We start from the raw sequence: 14,995 nt of genomic DNA on the forward strand, positions 1-14,995 counted from the left end.
TGTGGTCGCCCCAGCTCAAAAAAGATCTATTGGAATTGGAAAAGGTTCAGAAAAGGGTAACAAAAATGAGTAGGGGTATGGAATGGCTTCCGTATGAGGAGAGATTAATAAGACTGGGGCTTTTCAGCTTGGAAAAGAGATGGCTAAGAGGGGATATGACAGATGTCTATAAAATCGTGACGTGTGGAGAAAGTGGATAAGGAAGTGTTGTTTACTGCTTCTCAAAACACAAGAACTAGGGGTCGCTAAATGAAGTTAATAGGCAGAAGGTTTAAAACAAACAAAAGGAAGTATTTTTTCACACAACGCACAGTCAACCTGTGGAACTTCTTGCCAGAGGATGTTGTGAAGTCCAAGACTGTTACAGGGTTAAAAAAAGAACTAGATAAGTTCATGGAGGATAGGTCCATCAATGGCTATTATCCAAGATGGGCAGGAATGGTGTCCCTGGCCTCTGCTTGCCGGAAGCTGGGAATGGGTGACAGGGGATGGATCACTGAATGATTCCCTGTTCTGTTCATTCCCTCTGGGGCACCTGGCACTGGCCACTATCGTTAGGTTACTGGGCTAGATGGACCTTTGGTCTGACACAGTAGGGCCGTTCTTATGTTAGAAACAAAACCAGGTTTGCTCTCTGAAGGGTAAAGACTTTGCATTATTTGAAAAGCACTGTGCAAAGGCAAAGTCCAAGGCCTCAGTAATAGAGGGCCACGGTCTGAAACCTTTCCTCCTATTCCGGACGTCCCCACTCAACATAATTTGAAATGAGTATGTACCTTTATTAGATAGATAGATAGAGGGGGTGGATGGGGATAGATAGATAGAGGGGGTGGATGGGGTAGAGAGATAGATAGAGATGGTGTCAGGATAGATAGATAGATAGAGGGGGTGGATGGGGATGGATAAATAGATAGAGGGGGTGGATGAGAATAGATAGATAGAGGGGGTGGATGAGGATAGATAGATAGATTGTGGGGGTTTCTGGGGATAGATAGATAAAATCAGATGATAGATTAGATCAATCGATTGATCATTGTTTGCATTTGTCACCTCGTGTCACATCTTTGGAGCCTTAGAAAATGCCGCGCTCTGGCTGAGTGCGTCCCTCAAGGCCTCTTTCACCTGTTTGTTCCTCAGGCTGTAGATGAAGGGGTTGAGCAGAGGGGACACAACGTTGTTAAGAACAGCCACAGCCCTGCGCAAGTCCAGCCTGCTGCTCCATGTGGGTGTGACATACACGAAAATGCAGCTGCCGTAGGTGATGGAGATCACGGTGATGTGAGAGGAGCAGGTGGAGAAAGCTTTCTGCCTCTCGGCCATGGAGGGGATGCGCATCTCCATGGAGATGACCTTGAAATAGGAGATGACAGTGACGGCTAAAGTGCCCAGTATGCTGCCTGTGGCCAAGAGGAAAGAAGGAGTCCTAGGAGCCGGGTGTCTGTGCAGTCAAGTTCAAGCAATGCAGCACTGTCACAGAAGAAATGGTTAATGATGTTGGGGCCACAGAATGGCAACCAGAACAATAGAACAAGGGGGATGATCACATACCCGAAACCAATAAGCCAAGAGGCCAGCACCAGCCAGTCACAGAAGTGACTGGTCATGATGGATGTGTAGTGCAGGGGGTTGTGGATGGCCACGAACCTATCGAAGGACATGGCCGCCAGCAGGCAAAACTCAGCAGTGCCCACCATGAGATAAAATAAACATTGTGCAAAGCACCTAGCCACAGATATGGACTGATGACCTGATGCCAGGTTGAACAAAACTTTTGGGATGGACACTGAGGTGAAGCCAATCTCCAAAAGTGAGAAATTCCTGAGGAAAAAATACATGGGCGTCTGGAGGCGCCGGTCCACCAGAGTGATGGAGATAATGAGAATGTTTCCAGCTAAAGTCAAGACGTAGGTGATAAGTAACAAAATAAAGAGCAGGATCTGCAGCCAGCGAACATCTGTGAAGCCCAGAAGGATAAACTCTGTCACTGCAGTTTGGTTCTCCATGGTGGCTGCTCACTTACATGGTATTTAAATAAAAATACAAATTTCAAGGGATCTACAATATATAGCAATGGATCACCTAGCGAACTTGTGTCAGAAGTAATAAGTTTTACTAATGTAGCTCTGAAGTTGCAATGCCCTCGTTTAGATATAGGAAATCAAGGTCTTGTAATGAAACCGAGCATGGAGATTGCTTGTTATGGTTGTTGCCTTCAGCAAACGCCCAAAACTATTTCCAGTCCCATTTAACTTATTTCCAGTTCCCATGGTTCTTTTTCCACTCCTTCTGGCACTGCAATTCCTTCAGAGACCAATTAGCTAATGAGTGGTGCAGCATCCCTGAGGATACCAGGACACACTCAGAAAGTTTGGAGATTTCTTTTTTGTCACAGCTTTACTGGCTGAAAAGAAAACAAAGGGCTAGAACATAAGGAAAACAATTCCATCTCTTGTTTTTGCTTTTTCTTGCCCCCAAAATCCTAGAATCCTAGAAATGTAGGAGTGGGAGAGACCTTGCGTGGTCATCTAGTCCAGTCCCCTGCCCTGAGGAAGAACTAAGTATTATCTACATCGTCCCTGACAGGTGCTTGTCTAACCTCTTCTTAAAAGCCTCCAGTGACGGAGATACCACAACCTCCTTAGGCAATTTGTTTCAGTCCTTAACTAGCCTGATGGTTAGGGGATTTTTCCTAATGGCCAGTCTAATCCTCCCTTGCTGCTATTTTTGCCCATTACTTCTTGTCCTGTCCTCTGTGGGTAAGAAGAACAATTTATCACCCTCTACCTTACATAACATAAGAATGATCATACCGAGTCAGACCAAAGGTCCATCTAACCCAGTATCCTGTTTACCGACAGCGGCCAATGTCAGGTGCCCCAGAGGGAATGAACAGAACAGGTAGTCATCAAGTGATCCATCCCCTGTTGCTCATTCCCAGATTCTGGCAAACAGAGGTCAGGGACACCATCCCTGCCCACCCTGCCTAATTGCAATGAATGAAGCTAACCTGAAGCACTTAGAAAATGCTTGGCCACAGATGTCCCTCAGACCCTGTTCGACTTGTTCTTTATGGTGAGCGTAAATGTAGGGGATAAACAGCAAGGCCAACACACAGTACAGAAAAGACACATCTTTGTCAAAGTCCCGAGGGTCCCGCTGACCTGGTCGGATGTACCTGAAGGTGGCGCTACCGTACAATATCACAACAACCAGGAGGTGAGTGAGCAGATGGAAAAGGCCTTTTTCCTTTCTGTGGTGGATGGGATCCACATGACAGTACAGATGATACAGCCATAGGAAATTATGGTGACTGTTAAAGTGCCAGGTAAGACCACTACAGCTGCAACCAAGGGCTTTACCTCAATGTGTCCCATGTCTATGCAGGAGAGTTGGAGAAATGGGGCTGTGTTGCAGTAGAAATAGTTTATGACATTGGGGCCACAGAAATGCAAGAACACAACCATAAATATTGGAGGAAAGATTAAGAGAAAACTCATCACCCAACAGCCCAGCACGAACTGGAAGCAGACCCTGCCATTCACGATGGTGCCGTAAGAAAGGGATGGCAGATAGCCATGTAGTGGCCAAAGGACATGACAACACCCATAGCTAAATGCAGAGGCACCCAGGAGGAAGAACAACAACAGTTGATGGAAACAACCAGGGAGGGAAATAGATTTTCTCTCTGTCAGGAGACTGTAGAGGAACCTGGGCATGATGATGTAGGTGAAACAGATTTCCAAGAGGAAGAGGTTCCTGAGGAAGGAATACATGGGGGATTGGAGGCAACGGTCCCTGAGGTTGAGTATGACAACAGTGATGTTTCCTATTATGGACAGAAGGAAGACAACTAATAGAACCACAAATAGGATGATGATTAAACAGCAGTTGTTGGACAGGCCCAAGAGGATGAACTCCTCTACAGTGGTCTGGTTCTTCATTTTTGGCTCATCTTTAAAGAAAAAAAAATACAAACATCAAACCTAGAGTGGATAGCACCATGAGGACAGAATAATCTGAGGAGAAACTCCATGTCTAAACAGAAAAAATCTCTTCAATGGGAGGTGGGTGCCCAACAGACTTGGGTTCTATGAAAAGATCCTGACAGAGAAATTCGAATGAAGCAGAGGATCTCAGAGGACAATGACTGATAATTGCAGAGAGAGAGAGAGCTGGAAGGGAAGGAAAAATGAAAATATTTTCTTTTTAAAACCCATACATTTAAACTTTTTTTCCATAGAAACAGAGATTATTAATCTAGAGCTCACTATTCTGATAATGCAGTCCGATCTCCTCTATAGCACAAGCCAGAGACTTTTCCCTGAATTAACTCCTGTTCTGCACCTCCTTTAGAAAAACATCTCATTATAATTTTTAAAAATTCAGTTCTGGAAAATCCACCACAAGGCTGAGAAAGTTGTTTCAATGATGAAATGCCCTCACTGCTAATTTTTATTTGTTTGTGTTCTTTCCATGTCATTGATGAAAATATTTAAAAGTGCACAACCAAGAATCAACCCCAGTACAAGAACACCCGCTCAGTGATGATTGCCCCGATATATTTCCATGTGGAGTCCTTTCACTTAGACATTGTTTAATCCATTTAATGTGTGCTGTGGTAATTGTGTATCATTCTAGTTTGTTAATCACAATGTCAAAAATCTAATCAAAAATAGTATCTGTTCTTTAGAAAAGGGAAAGAAAGGGGACCTGGGGAATTATAGTCCAGTCAGCCTAACTTTGATACCTGGAAAGATACTGGAACAATGTTTTAAAAGATCAAAATGAAAGCACTTGGAGGATAATAGGGTTTTAAGTAACACCCAGCATGGATTTGAGAAGAATAAACCATGCCATACAAATCTAATGTCTTTTGGCACAGTTACTGGCCTGGTGGATAGTTGGGAACCTCTAGATGTGATATATCCTGATTTTAGTTATGCTTTTGACATAGTCCCGCATGACATTCTCCTAGGTGTATTAGGAAAATGTGGAGAGATGAAATATAAGGTGGGTGTGAAATTCATTGAAAGACCATAGTGAAAGCACAGTTATCAATGATTCACTGTCAAAGTGGGAGGACCTAGCCAGTGGACTCCCACAGCAGTGTGTCCTTGCTCTGGTACTTTTCAATATTTTCATTAATGACTTAGATAATGCAGTAGTGAGTAGGCTTATTACATTGGTGGATGACACCAAGCTGGGAGGGGTTGCTAGCATTTTTGAGGACAGGATTAGTATTCAAAATGTCCTTGACAAATTGGAGAATTGGTCTGAAATGTACAAGCTGAAATTCAATAAAGACAAGTGGAAAGTACAACACTTACCTAGGAAGAAAAAAAGTCCAGTGCACATCTACAAAATGGGGACTAACTGCCTTAGAGGTGATACTGCTGAAAAGCAGGTAGGGGTTAGAGTAGATCACAAATTGGGCATGAGTCAATAATGTGATGCTGCTGCAAAAAAGGCCAATAGAATTCTGGGGTGTAATAATAGTGGCGTCGCTAAAACTTGGGAGGTAATTGTCCTACTCTTCTTGTCACTCGTGAGGCCTCAGCTGGACTACGGTGTCCAGATCTGGGTGCCTCACTTAAAAGAAAGATATTGACAAATTGGAGAGAGTCCAGAGGAGAGAAACCAAAATGATACAAGATTTAGAAAACCTGACCTATGAGGAAAGGTTGAAATAAACAAGGCCTATTCAGTTTTGAGAAAAGAAGACAGAGGAGAGACTTGAGAACAGCCTTTAAATACATGAAAGGCTGCTCTAAAGAGGACAATGACCAGTGGTTCTTCATGTCCATTGAATGTAGAACTAGAAGAAAAGAGCTTAATGTGCAGCAAGGGAGATTTAGATTCAATATTAGGAAAAACTTTCTAACGTGAAGGATAGTTAAGTACTGGAATAGGTCACCCCAGGAGGTTGTGAATACCTGTCATTAAAGGTAGTTAAGAGCAGGTTAGTCAAAGATCTGTCAGGGATGGTCTAGGCATACTTAATTCTCCCTCAGCACAGGGATCTGGACTAGATGGCCTCCTGAGGTCCCTTCCAGCCCAGCCCTTCCTTTCTGTGACTCTGTGCCATTCTGCACCATGTCAAATGTGTTACAGAAGTCTGAGATTATCACCTCTATCAATCAAACTTCTAATCACATCCAAAAAAAATTCCAATTACTTTTACAGAATTTCTTTTCCATAAGACTATACTGATCGGAATTAGTTCTATTACCCTCCTTTAATTCTATGTTAATCAAATCTCGTATTAGCCGCTTTGTCACTGTGTCCAGGATTGATGTCAGGCTCACATTCCTGTCCACCACAAAGAACTTTCATAGCAATTACCTGTCCTATTACACCCCACCCTGAAATAAGACTCTACACCCAACAGTAAGTTGTCTGTATCTTTCTGCTCAAGGGAGAGGTGACAAGATAGACAGCTCTGCTGCCACTGAAGATAATGTCATTGGTTTTCAAATCCTATAGCAGTGAATGGGAGATGCTCATGTTTCTCTGTGAGCTATTGCTTCAGGCTGGTTTTGGATTCAGGTAGACGTTGCTCTAACATGACACATTGGTTACTAATTAGGAAGGATTTTATTCTAAATCCTTGGTGTCATACTTCATTCCTCTCCCGGACAGACACCCGCCTCCACTTGGATTGAATAGCATGGTTAGAATGGCTAGTTTTTAAAATCAGTCAGATCACTCAGCTTAGACCTTCAGGATCAGATCCAGAGCTCTTCAAAGTCAATAGAGAGCATCCCGTTGGCTCTAGTGGGCTCTCGGGCAATGCTGCTAAGATTCTGGTGTCCATGCAGAGATAATTACAGAGTTGGAGAATGGAGCATGAGGACGCACATGTTCACCTGCAGGGATGGCTGCTCTCTGCATCACAAACAGAACCTGTCTTTTTTTTTTTCAGACAAGGTCCTGAGCGCATCTCCAAACCCTTCCTCTTTCAACAATATTTCTCTAGGAGTTTTAATACACAGTGCACGACAGAGCCTTATTCCCCTGAGGTGCCCATTTTGCTGTAAGTCAGATCATCTATTCGGTTGGGTTTACAGCTGGAGGTCATGGAATTTTTTGCGGGGTCTTGGGCTGCAGGACACCAGACATAATTTGACCAACAAAATGAAATCAATCTTAAAGTTTCCTAATTCAATATATCCCATTAAAGGATTCCAAAGATAATGATAGCACCACTCTGTATCCTAAGGTGAAAGCAAGCCTCAAAGACTGATGCCTTGCAAAAATCTGCAAAACCACCAGATTGTTCACTTTCAAATACATCTCACCAACGCCATGATAAGTAGGAAACAATAAAGATTATCATCTGCTGTGTGCTACTGTTGCTTATTAAATTTACCATAATATTCTCACTTCTATGTCTATTCTCCTGTCTCCCCAACTATTTGATTATCATATCCATAAATATGTGTCACATTTCACCCCTATACTGGGAGAGTGACCCTCTTTGCCTAGCACAGTGGGACTGGTATCCCAGCCGGGGGGTCTCAGTCTCATAACACAAAACAACAAAGTTCTTCCGATCATGATTTTGTTCAAAGCCCTCCCTGCAATCACACCCTGTGCATTCTCATTCACTCTCAGCAGTGATGGAGACCATAGAATTACATGGAACATGAACCAAACTACCTCACAAATCCTGCAGGTGCTGAATTGAGATGCTCCAAAATAGGTCTGTCGATTTATGGCTACCTATGCAACAGGACACTGGGATAAATGTGAGTGATTGCTGCCTCTGTCAAATAATCCCTCCTTTTTCAGTTCCCATTTATGAGTTGTAATCTCTGGTGTTCTCACCCTCATTGCTGGGTGGGACCTCTGAGTTTACTAGTGAGTTTGCTGACAACATTCAGAGAACTCACTTCTGATCCATTCTACTGAACGTTTTAGGAAAGAGCAGGACAATGTTATGTGTCTCTCTTTTCCACGTGGAGAAGTCAGTGGGTTCTGTCACCATCTCCCATCTCACTTGTTTTTGCGGCAAAATACGGAAAAGTTACAGAAAACTTGGACAGAGTTCGATGCCCATATGACTGATGGTGTTGTGTTTAACGTACAGGACTCTTAGAAAGCAGTGTCCAATTCCTGCTTTAGCCCCAGACCTCAGGCAAGTCACTTAGGGCTGGGTTGTTAAAGAGATTTAGGCACCTAGTAGGATTTTTTTTAAAGCAGGTAGGCACCTACCCTCCTTTGAAATCAATGCATTTTAGGTGACTTGATGAAAACCCCCATTAGGCACCTAAATCCCTGAGTTTCAGTGCCATGTGGGGTACAAACCAGCTCACCTGAGAGACATGCTAGATTTTTAACCACAATCATAGAATCATAGGTTTAGTGACTCTTCGGTCCCTGCTAGCCCAGCCCCCTGCCAAGATGCAGGACTTGTTGGGTCTAACCCACCCCAGACAGATAGTTCCAGACTCCTCCACTGAAGGAGCTTCAACAACTTCCAGAGGCATCTGGTCCATTGTCCTACTGTTCTGACAGCGAAGAAGTTTTTCCTGAGATTTAATCTAAATCTGTGATGTTGTAGTTTGACCCCATCACCTCTTGTCCTGCTCTCTGTGGCAAGAGAGAACAACTTTTCTCCATCTTTTTTGTGGCAGTATTTAAAGTATCTCACATCCCCCCTTAATCTCCTCTTTTCCATATGAAACGTACCCACTTCCTTCAGCCTTTGCTCATAAGGCTGCATTTCATCCCTTTGGTCATCTTTGTCACTCGCCTCTCCATCCTTTCCAGTTTCTCTAAATCCTTCCTATACATTGGTGACCAAAATGGACACAGTACTCAGCTGAGGCCTAAGCAGTGCAGAGTAGAGCGGTATTATCACCTCCTGTGACTTGCATGCTATGCCTCTGTTAATGCAACCTAACATTGCATTTGCTTTTTTTGCAACAGCATTACATTGCGTTGAGGTTGTGATCCACCACAACTCCTAGATCCTTCTCAGCTATGCTGCTGCCAAGCCAGTTACCCCCCATTCTGTATCTGTGCATTTGGTTTTTCTTCCCTAAGTGTAGCACCTTACATCTGTCTTTGTTGAATTTCGTTTTATTGTCTGTTGCCCAATTCTCTAATTTATCAAAATCCCTCTGTATTTTAGCTTTATCCTCCAAAGTGTTAGCAGCTCTCCCCAGCTTTGTGTCATCTGCAAACTGGATCAGTATGCTCTCTATTCCTACATCCAGGTCATTAGTAAAGATGTTAAACAATACCGGAGTCATAACAGATCCCTGTGGAACCTCACTTGAGGCCTCCCTCCAATCCGACATCATTCCATTAATAGTTACTCTTTGTTCACAGATATTTAACCAATTATGTACCCACTTAATGGTAGTTGTGCTGAGCCCACTCTTCTCCATCTAACTTATCAGAATGTCATGTGGGGCAGTGTCAAAAGCCTTGCCAAAGTCCAGGTTGTCATAAACAGATAAGTAAGAGTTAATAGAACAAAAGTGCTTCATATCTCTTTGCCTGTAAAGGGTTAACAAGATCTGTGAGCCTGGCTGTCACCTGACCAGAGGACCAATCAGAGGACAGGAGACTTTCAAATCTGGAGGGAGGGAAGTTTTTGTGCTGTGCTGTTAGTTTTGGTTGTTGTTCACTCTGGGGGCTCAGAGGGACCAGACGTGCAACCAGGTTTCTCTCCAATCTCCCTGATACCGGTTCTTATAAGTTCAGACTAGTGAGTACTAGGTAGATAAAGTGAGTTAGGCTTATGGTTGTTTTCTTTATTTGCAAATGTGTATTTGGTTGGAAGAAGTTCAAATTGGTATTTTACTGAAAAGATTTTAATTTGTACTTGTATACTTAGGCTGGGAGGGTGTTCCCAGTGTCTATAGCTGAAAGACCCTGTACCTGTTCCATTTTAAATTTACAAAGATAATTTTTACTGTTTTTCTTTCTTTAATTAAAAGCTTTTCTTGTTTAAGAACCTGATTGTTTTTTTTATTCTGGTGAGACCCCAGGGGGACTGGGTCTGGATTCACCAGGGAATTGGTGGGGAGAAAGGAGGGAAGAGGGAGAGAGAGGCTAATTTCTCTCTGTGTTAGGATTACTGTCTCTCTCAGGGAGAGTCTGGGAGGGGAAGAGAGAAGGAGGGGGGAAGGTGAATTTTCCTCTCTGTCTTAAGATTCAAGGAGTTTGAATCACAGTGATCTTCCAGGGTAACCCAGGGAGGGGAAGCCTGGGAGAGGCAATGGTGAGGGAAAGGGTTTACTTTCCTTGTGTTAAGATCCAGAGGGTCTGGGTCTTGGGGGTCCCTGGGCAAGGGTTTTGTGGGTACCAGAGTGTACCAGGCACTGGAATTCCTGGTTGGTGGCAGCGCTACAGGTTCTAAGCTGGTAATTGAGCTTAGAGGAATTCATGCTGGTACCCCATCTTTTGGACACTAAGGTTCAGAGTGGGGAATTATACCATGACACAGGTATATTATATACACCTCATTCCCCCTATCCCCCAAACCAGGTACCCTGCCAAAGATGGAAATCCAGCTGGTTTGGCAGGATTTGTTCTTGGTAAATCCATGCAGGCTGCTAGTGACCAGCTCTCCATCCGCCAGGTATTCGCCAATGGAATGTTTTGTACATAGCTTCCCAGGTATCGAAGTCGGTCTGACTGCTCTATAGTTTTCGGGATTCTCCTTTTCCCTTTTTTAAAGATGGGCACAACATTAGCCCTTCTCCAGTCTTCCAGGACCTCTCCTGTCATCCGTGAGTTTGCACACAGCCCTTCTGCCAGCTGGAATCGGCAGCAACAAGGGCCGGGTTCAATATCTAAGAGTTCCTTTTCAACATGCAACGCGGAACCAGCTCAAGTGCCCTCCCTCGCCCCGCAGTAACCTGGGAAAATTACACACCACACCCTGGGTACCTCTAAGAGGCAACACTTGCCCTCTTGCAAGCACAGAGTCAGAGTGTAGAAAAGAAATGGTTAATAAAAGGAGGGAAATAACCCATCATTAATTCGGGAAAATGCCGTAAGCAGGATTCATAAACATAAAACCATAAGCAAAACACCCATCCCGGAGCACATTGGGCTGGGTCCTTTTGCCTCAGGTTCTTAACTCCAGCAACGAAATGTTCCCTTAACATACCCCCTCCCTTCTCACTCCACTGCACCCCACTCACAGCTGTTGTCCTTGGTCAGTGAATATTCAGAGATCTAAGGTACATCTGTGTGAGCTCACCTCCCACCCTGGTGGGGGGCACCTTGCTCGCTTTGCTGTCTGGGTGCTCACTCTGGCATCAGCCGCCCTGCCGGCCGCTTGCCACTCCACTCCACTCTGCCTGCCTCCCTGCCGGCCACTTGCCACTCTGCTCTGCTCTGCTGGCCTCCCTGCTGGCCGCTTGCCACTCCACTCCACTCCACTCTGCTGGCTTTCCTACCGGCTGCTTGCCACTCCACTCCACTCTGCCGGCCTCCCTGCCAGCTGCTTTCCACTCCACTCTGCCGGCCTACCTGCTGACCACTTGCTGCTCTGCTCTGCTGGCCTCCCTGCCAGCTGCTTGCCACTCCACTGGTCTCCCTGCCGGCGGCTTGTCATCCCGCTCTGCCGGCCTCCCTGCCAGCCCCTTGCCACTCCACTCTGCCAGCCTCCCTGCCGGACGCTTGTCACTCTGCTCCACTGGTTGCCCTGCCAGCTGCCTGATCACCACTCTGCTCTGCACTCTCTTGGATATCTTGAGGCCCCCCCCACTGAACATAGCTGTCAGTGATTTCAGCTCTTAGTGGTGGAGCCTCATTGTCCCAAAGTAGCCCTAATGCTGAGGCCTGGTTATCAGTGTTCTCAGCTCTGTTGATGTGCAGTAGGACGCTCCATTGAGTCTTTACCAGGTCAGCAATTACACAGCAGAGAAAGGAAGGGACAAATGGTGCCTAGACACCCTAGGCTGCGCCCACACCACAAGGTGCAGGTCCATACATCCAGGCTCTCTCAACTCACTAGTCTTTGGCACCCCTGTCCCCTGCCTTGCGAGTGCCATTTAGCAGAGGGTAAGTCCCTCACTCAGGGCACGCCAAGCACAGTTCTGCTGCCCCTGATTCACACAACAAGGATAGTTCCCCTGATTACCCCTGCCCCCAATAAGAAAGTGACTTGTGATCCAACACCAGCCAAATATGATAATTTGGGCAAAGCAGCCCCATCATGCTCAGTGAGCACCTATGTAGAGTGAGTTTGTCCGTGCAAACAAGGTCGGCTCCTGAAGTCCTCTTCCACAGCTCATCACTAGGGGAGAGCTCATTCAGACCCCACTTAAATGTGAATAAGAACATCCTTCCTTTGTTTCTCCACTGGGGATTCTCACACAGAGAGGAATTATTCAAAGTGAGTAACGGTAGGATAAATAAGCACAGGACCGAAGCACAGAAACTTGACACTTCCTGGGGATGTAATATCCAAGTCACCACAAAGCACCAATAACCAAAGGACCAGCTGGCTGTGGAATAGAGTGGAAGGTGATCGAAAAGAATGAAGCACATTCAGAACAGAAGCGTTAATATTCTGTCACAACACATCACGCAATTTCATTTGTGTCCAGGCAAAATACTAGGAGTAACCATGTATCTGACCCCAACTATGAGGCTGTCTCAGAATAACTTGTCATTGAGTTTCATGTGGGAGATTTTCAGTTCTTGGTCCTCGTTTCAGTCACTTCCATTGGGGAAATGTTCTGAACAGGTACACGGGTAATTCCCAAAGGCACGAAGGGCAGTTATGAATCTTGATGACATTGAAAGAGAATTTGAACTAGACACCAGAGTGAAATCCTGACCTTATCGAAGTCACTGGAGAAACTCCCACTGGGTTTCATATACTACTATTATCATTATCTATCTTTTATATTGTGTCCATGCCTAGTAGTGCGGTTTCTCACTGAGTGATTGAGGGGCAGGATTACAATCCCCAAACTCATCCGGTTGAGTCTCCCTCGCTCTCACGGGGAAAAGCCAGGCCCAGCTGCAAAGTTTGTACCTGATCCATTGGATTAAGGCAGCCAATGGTGGTCAGACGTGATGCAGGTCACATCACTTTCTTGTGTGTCTTTGGCTACGAAACTGCCTTGCCTTAGCAGATGGTGAACCATTTGCTTGGGGGAGACAACTGATGTTGACAAGCTTAGAAACTCCTGTCACAGACCAGCATCCCATTGTGCTAATTACAGTACAAAGCCAGAGCCACTGCCCAGAAGAGGTCACAAAATATAAGAGAAGAATAGCCTGGGAAATCTATGAGATAGTGCTGGTCAGCATGATGCACAGTGGACTCAGCAAAACAGCTGTCAAGCTTGTGTGGAAGGAATCACAGCAGAGGAGAGTTTGAAGGTGAATGATGTAGCTTTGCAGATGTTTACTGGGTGCTCTTCCTAATCATGCTTAGCAGCATGGAGGAAAGCATGAAGCTGCTTCTTCGAGAATGTAAAGGGGGTAAAACATGCTGGTATCAATGGCCAATTGCTGGAAAGAGTCGATGCCTTACTAGTGCATGAGAGACGACTGGTAGGGTTTGGCTAGGACGTGGTGGGTCTATAAAATGAAGACAGATTGCTTATATTTGATGAAGTGTCAAGAGTGGACCCTGCAGGGGAACATAAAGCAGTGGTGAGATTTCCAAAACAACGAGGGAGGAAAATTAGAGACATGTGTTGGGTGAAAATGTATGTTTTACTGGACCAGCTTCTTTGGTTCAATAAAATGTATAACCTCACCCTCCTTGTGTCTCTTCTATCCTAGGATCGACACAGCTACAACGACACTGCAGACAAGCTAGGGAAAGGACCTTTGAAGAAAGACAGATTCCAGCAGAGCCAGGATTTCCCCCGATCTCTACTTGTGCCTTTGAAAAAATGCCCTTACAAGGTCTAAGAGGAAACCAAACCTTCTGCCTTACTATATATCACTATTCATTTGGTTAAGCTCTGCAAGGCTCTGGAGCTCTTATTTTTGTCTATTTAATGCCCAGTGGACAGGGGTGCTGATCTCTGTTCAAATAGCTCAGAATTAACAAGAAAACAGTACTACCAACAATACTGCATAAAGACAAAGCATCACAGGGAAATGGTACAAACAACTGGAGCAAGGCAGGGTACCAGAGACAAAGTAACTGATACAATAAAATGTGCACAGATCTCAGCAACCAAGGAGCCATTTTAGGCTCTGTGAGGAGCCGTTCATCCTGCCTGTGGATTGAATATCTAAAAGTGTTTCTTGTATCCATTTTCCATAGGAAGTGCCCCTAGCACGGAAAGGTAGAACAAGAACCATTGACTGGTTAAAATATTGTTAAAACCACACTAGCTGGAATTACAACAGAGCAAGGGGAATTTCTTTTCAGCTGAATAATTTCTTCTGTAAAAAATAGAAGTTTCGGGTCAGCTTAAAGTATTTGGGAATTCAGAACGATTCTCTGAATTCATACTGGACACAAAAACATTGAAAAAAATAATTTTGAAAAATTCAGAACCTTTCAGTTTAACATCTTTGAAATGAAAAGAACTCTCTTTTTTCTTTTCAAATAATATTTTGTCCAAAAATGTAGCTAGATCTGAAAGGAAAGATGTTTAGTTTAATGCAAACTGAATGTCGTTCTGTATTTCATGTCAGCAAGAAAAGCCTAATAATTTCCATTTTTGGAACAAACTACAAAGAAAGAGTCTCCATCTCTTAAAGTCTTCAGATCAAGACTGGATGCAATTCAAGAAGAGATGCTTTCCTCAGGCAGAAGTTACTAGGCTGAATGCAAGGCTAACTAGGTGGAATTCTCATGTCTGTTTTATGCAGAAGGTCAGATGAGATAATGTAATCACCCCTTCTGGCTTTACGATCTATTAATCTAGATATGGAGAGACAAATTCACTCTGTGTACTGCTGAGGACCCACCAACCCTATTGTGAAGCCTGGCAAGAAGTAAATGACCATCCATGCTCTCTTCACTCTTGCATCTTTGTGGTTTGGGATTTTT

The 14,995-nt window shown here is 44.5% G+C and overlaps 1 protein-coding gene and 1 pseudogene across 1 annotated transcript; both read right to left on the reverse strand.

Moving 5' to 3' along the window:
* Positions 1-1,056: 1,056 nt before the first annotated feature.
* Positions 1,057-2,003, reverse strand: LOC127031669 (olfactory receptor 49-like). Its single transcript, XM_050918753.1, is given in 2 exon segments — positions 1,057-1,415; positions 1,418-2,003. Coding segments are annotated over 2 exon segments (945 nt in total).
* Positions 2,004-2,250: 247 nt separating this feature from the next.
* LOC127031670 (olfactory receptor 6C76-like) lies at positions 2,251-3,941 on the reverse strand (annotated as a pseudogene).
* Between the last annotated feature and the right edge of the window lie 11,054 nt (positions 3,942-14,995).

The sequence above is a fragment of the Gopherus flavomarginatus genome, chromosome 11 (genome assembly GCF_025201925.1).
Source record: "Gopherus flavomarginatus isolate rGopFla2 chromosome 11, rGopFla2.mat.asm, whole genome shotgun sequence".
Taxonomy (NCBI): Eukaryota; Metazoa; Chordata; order Testudines; family Testudinidae; genus Gopherus; species Gopherus flavomarginatus.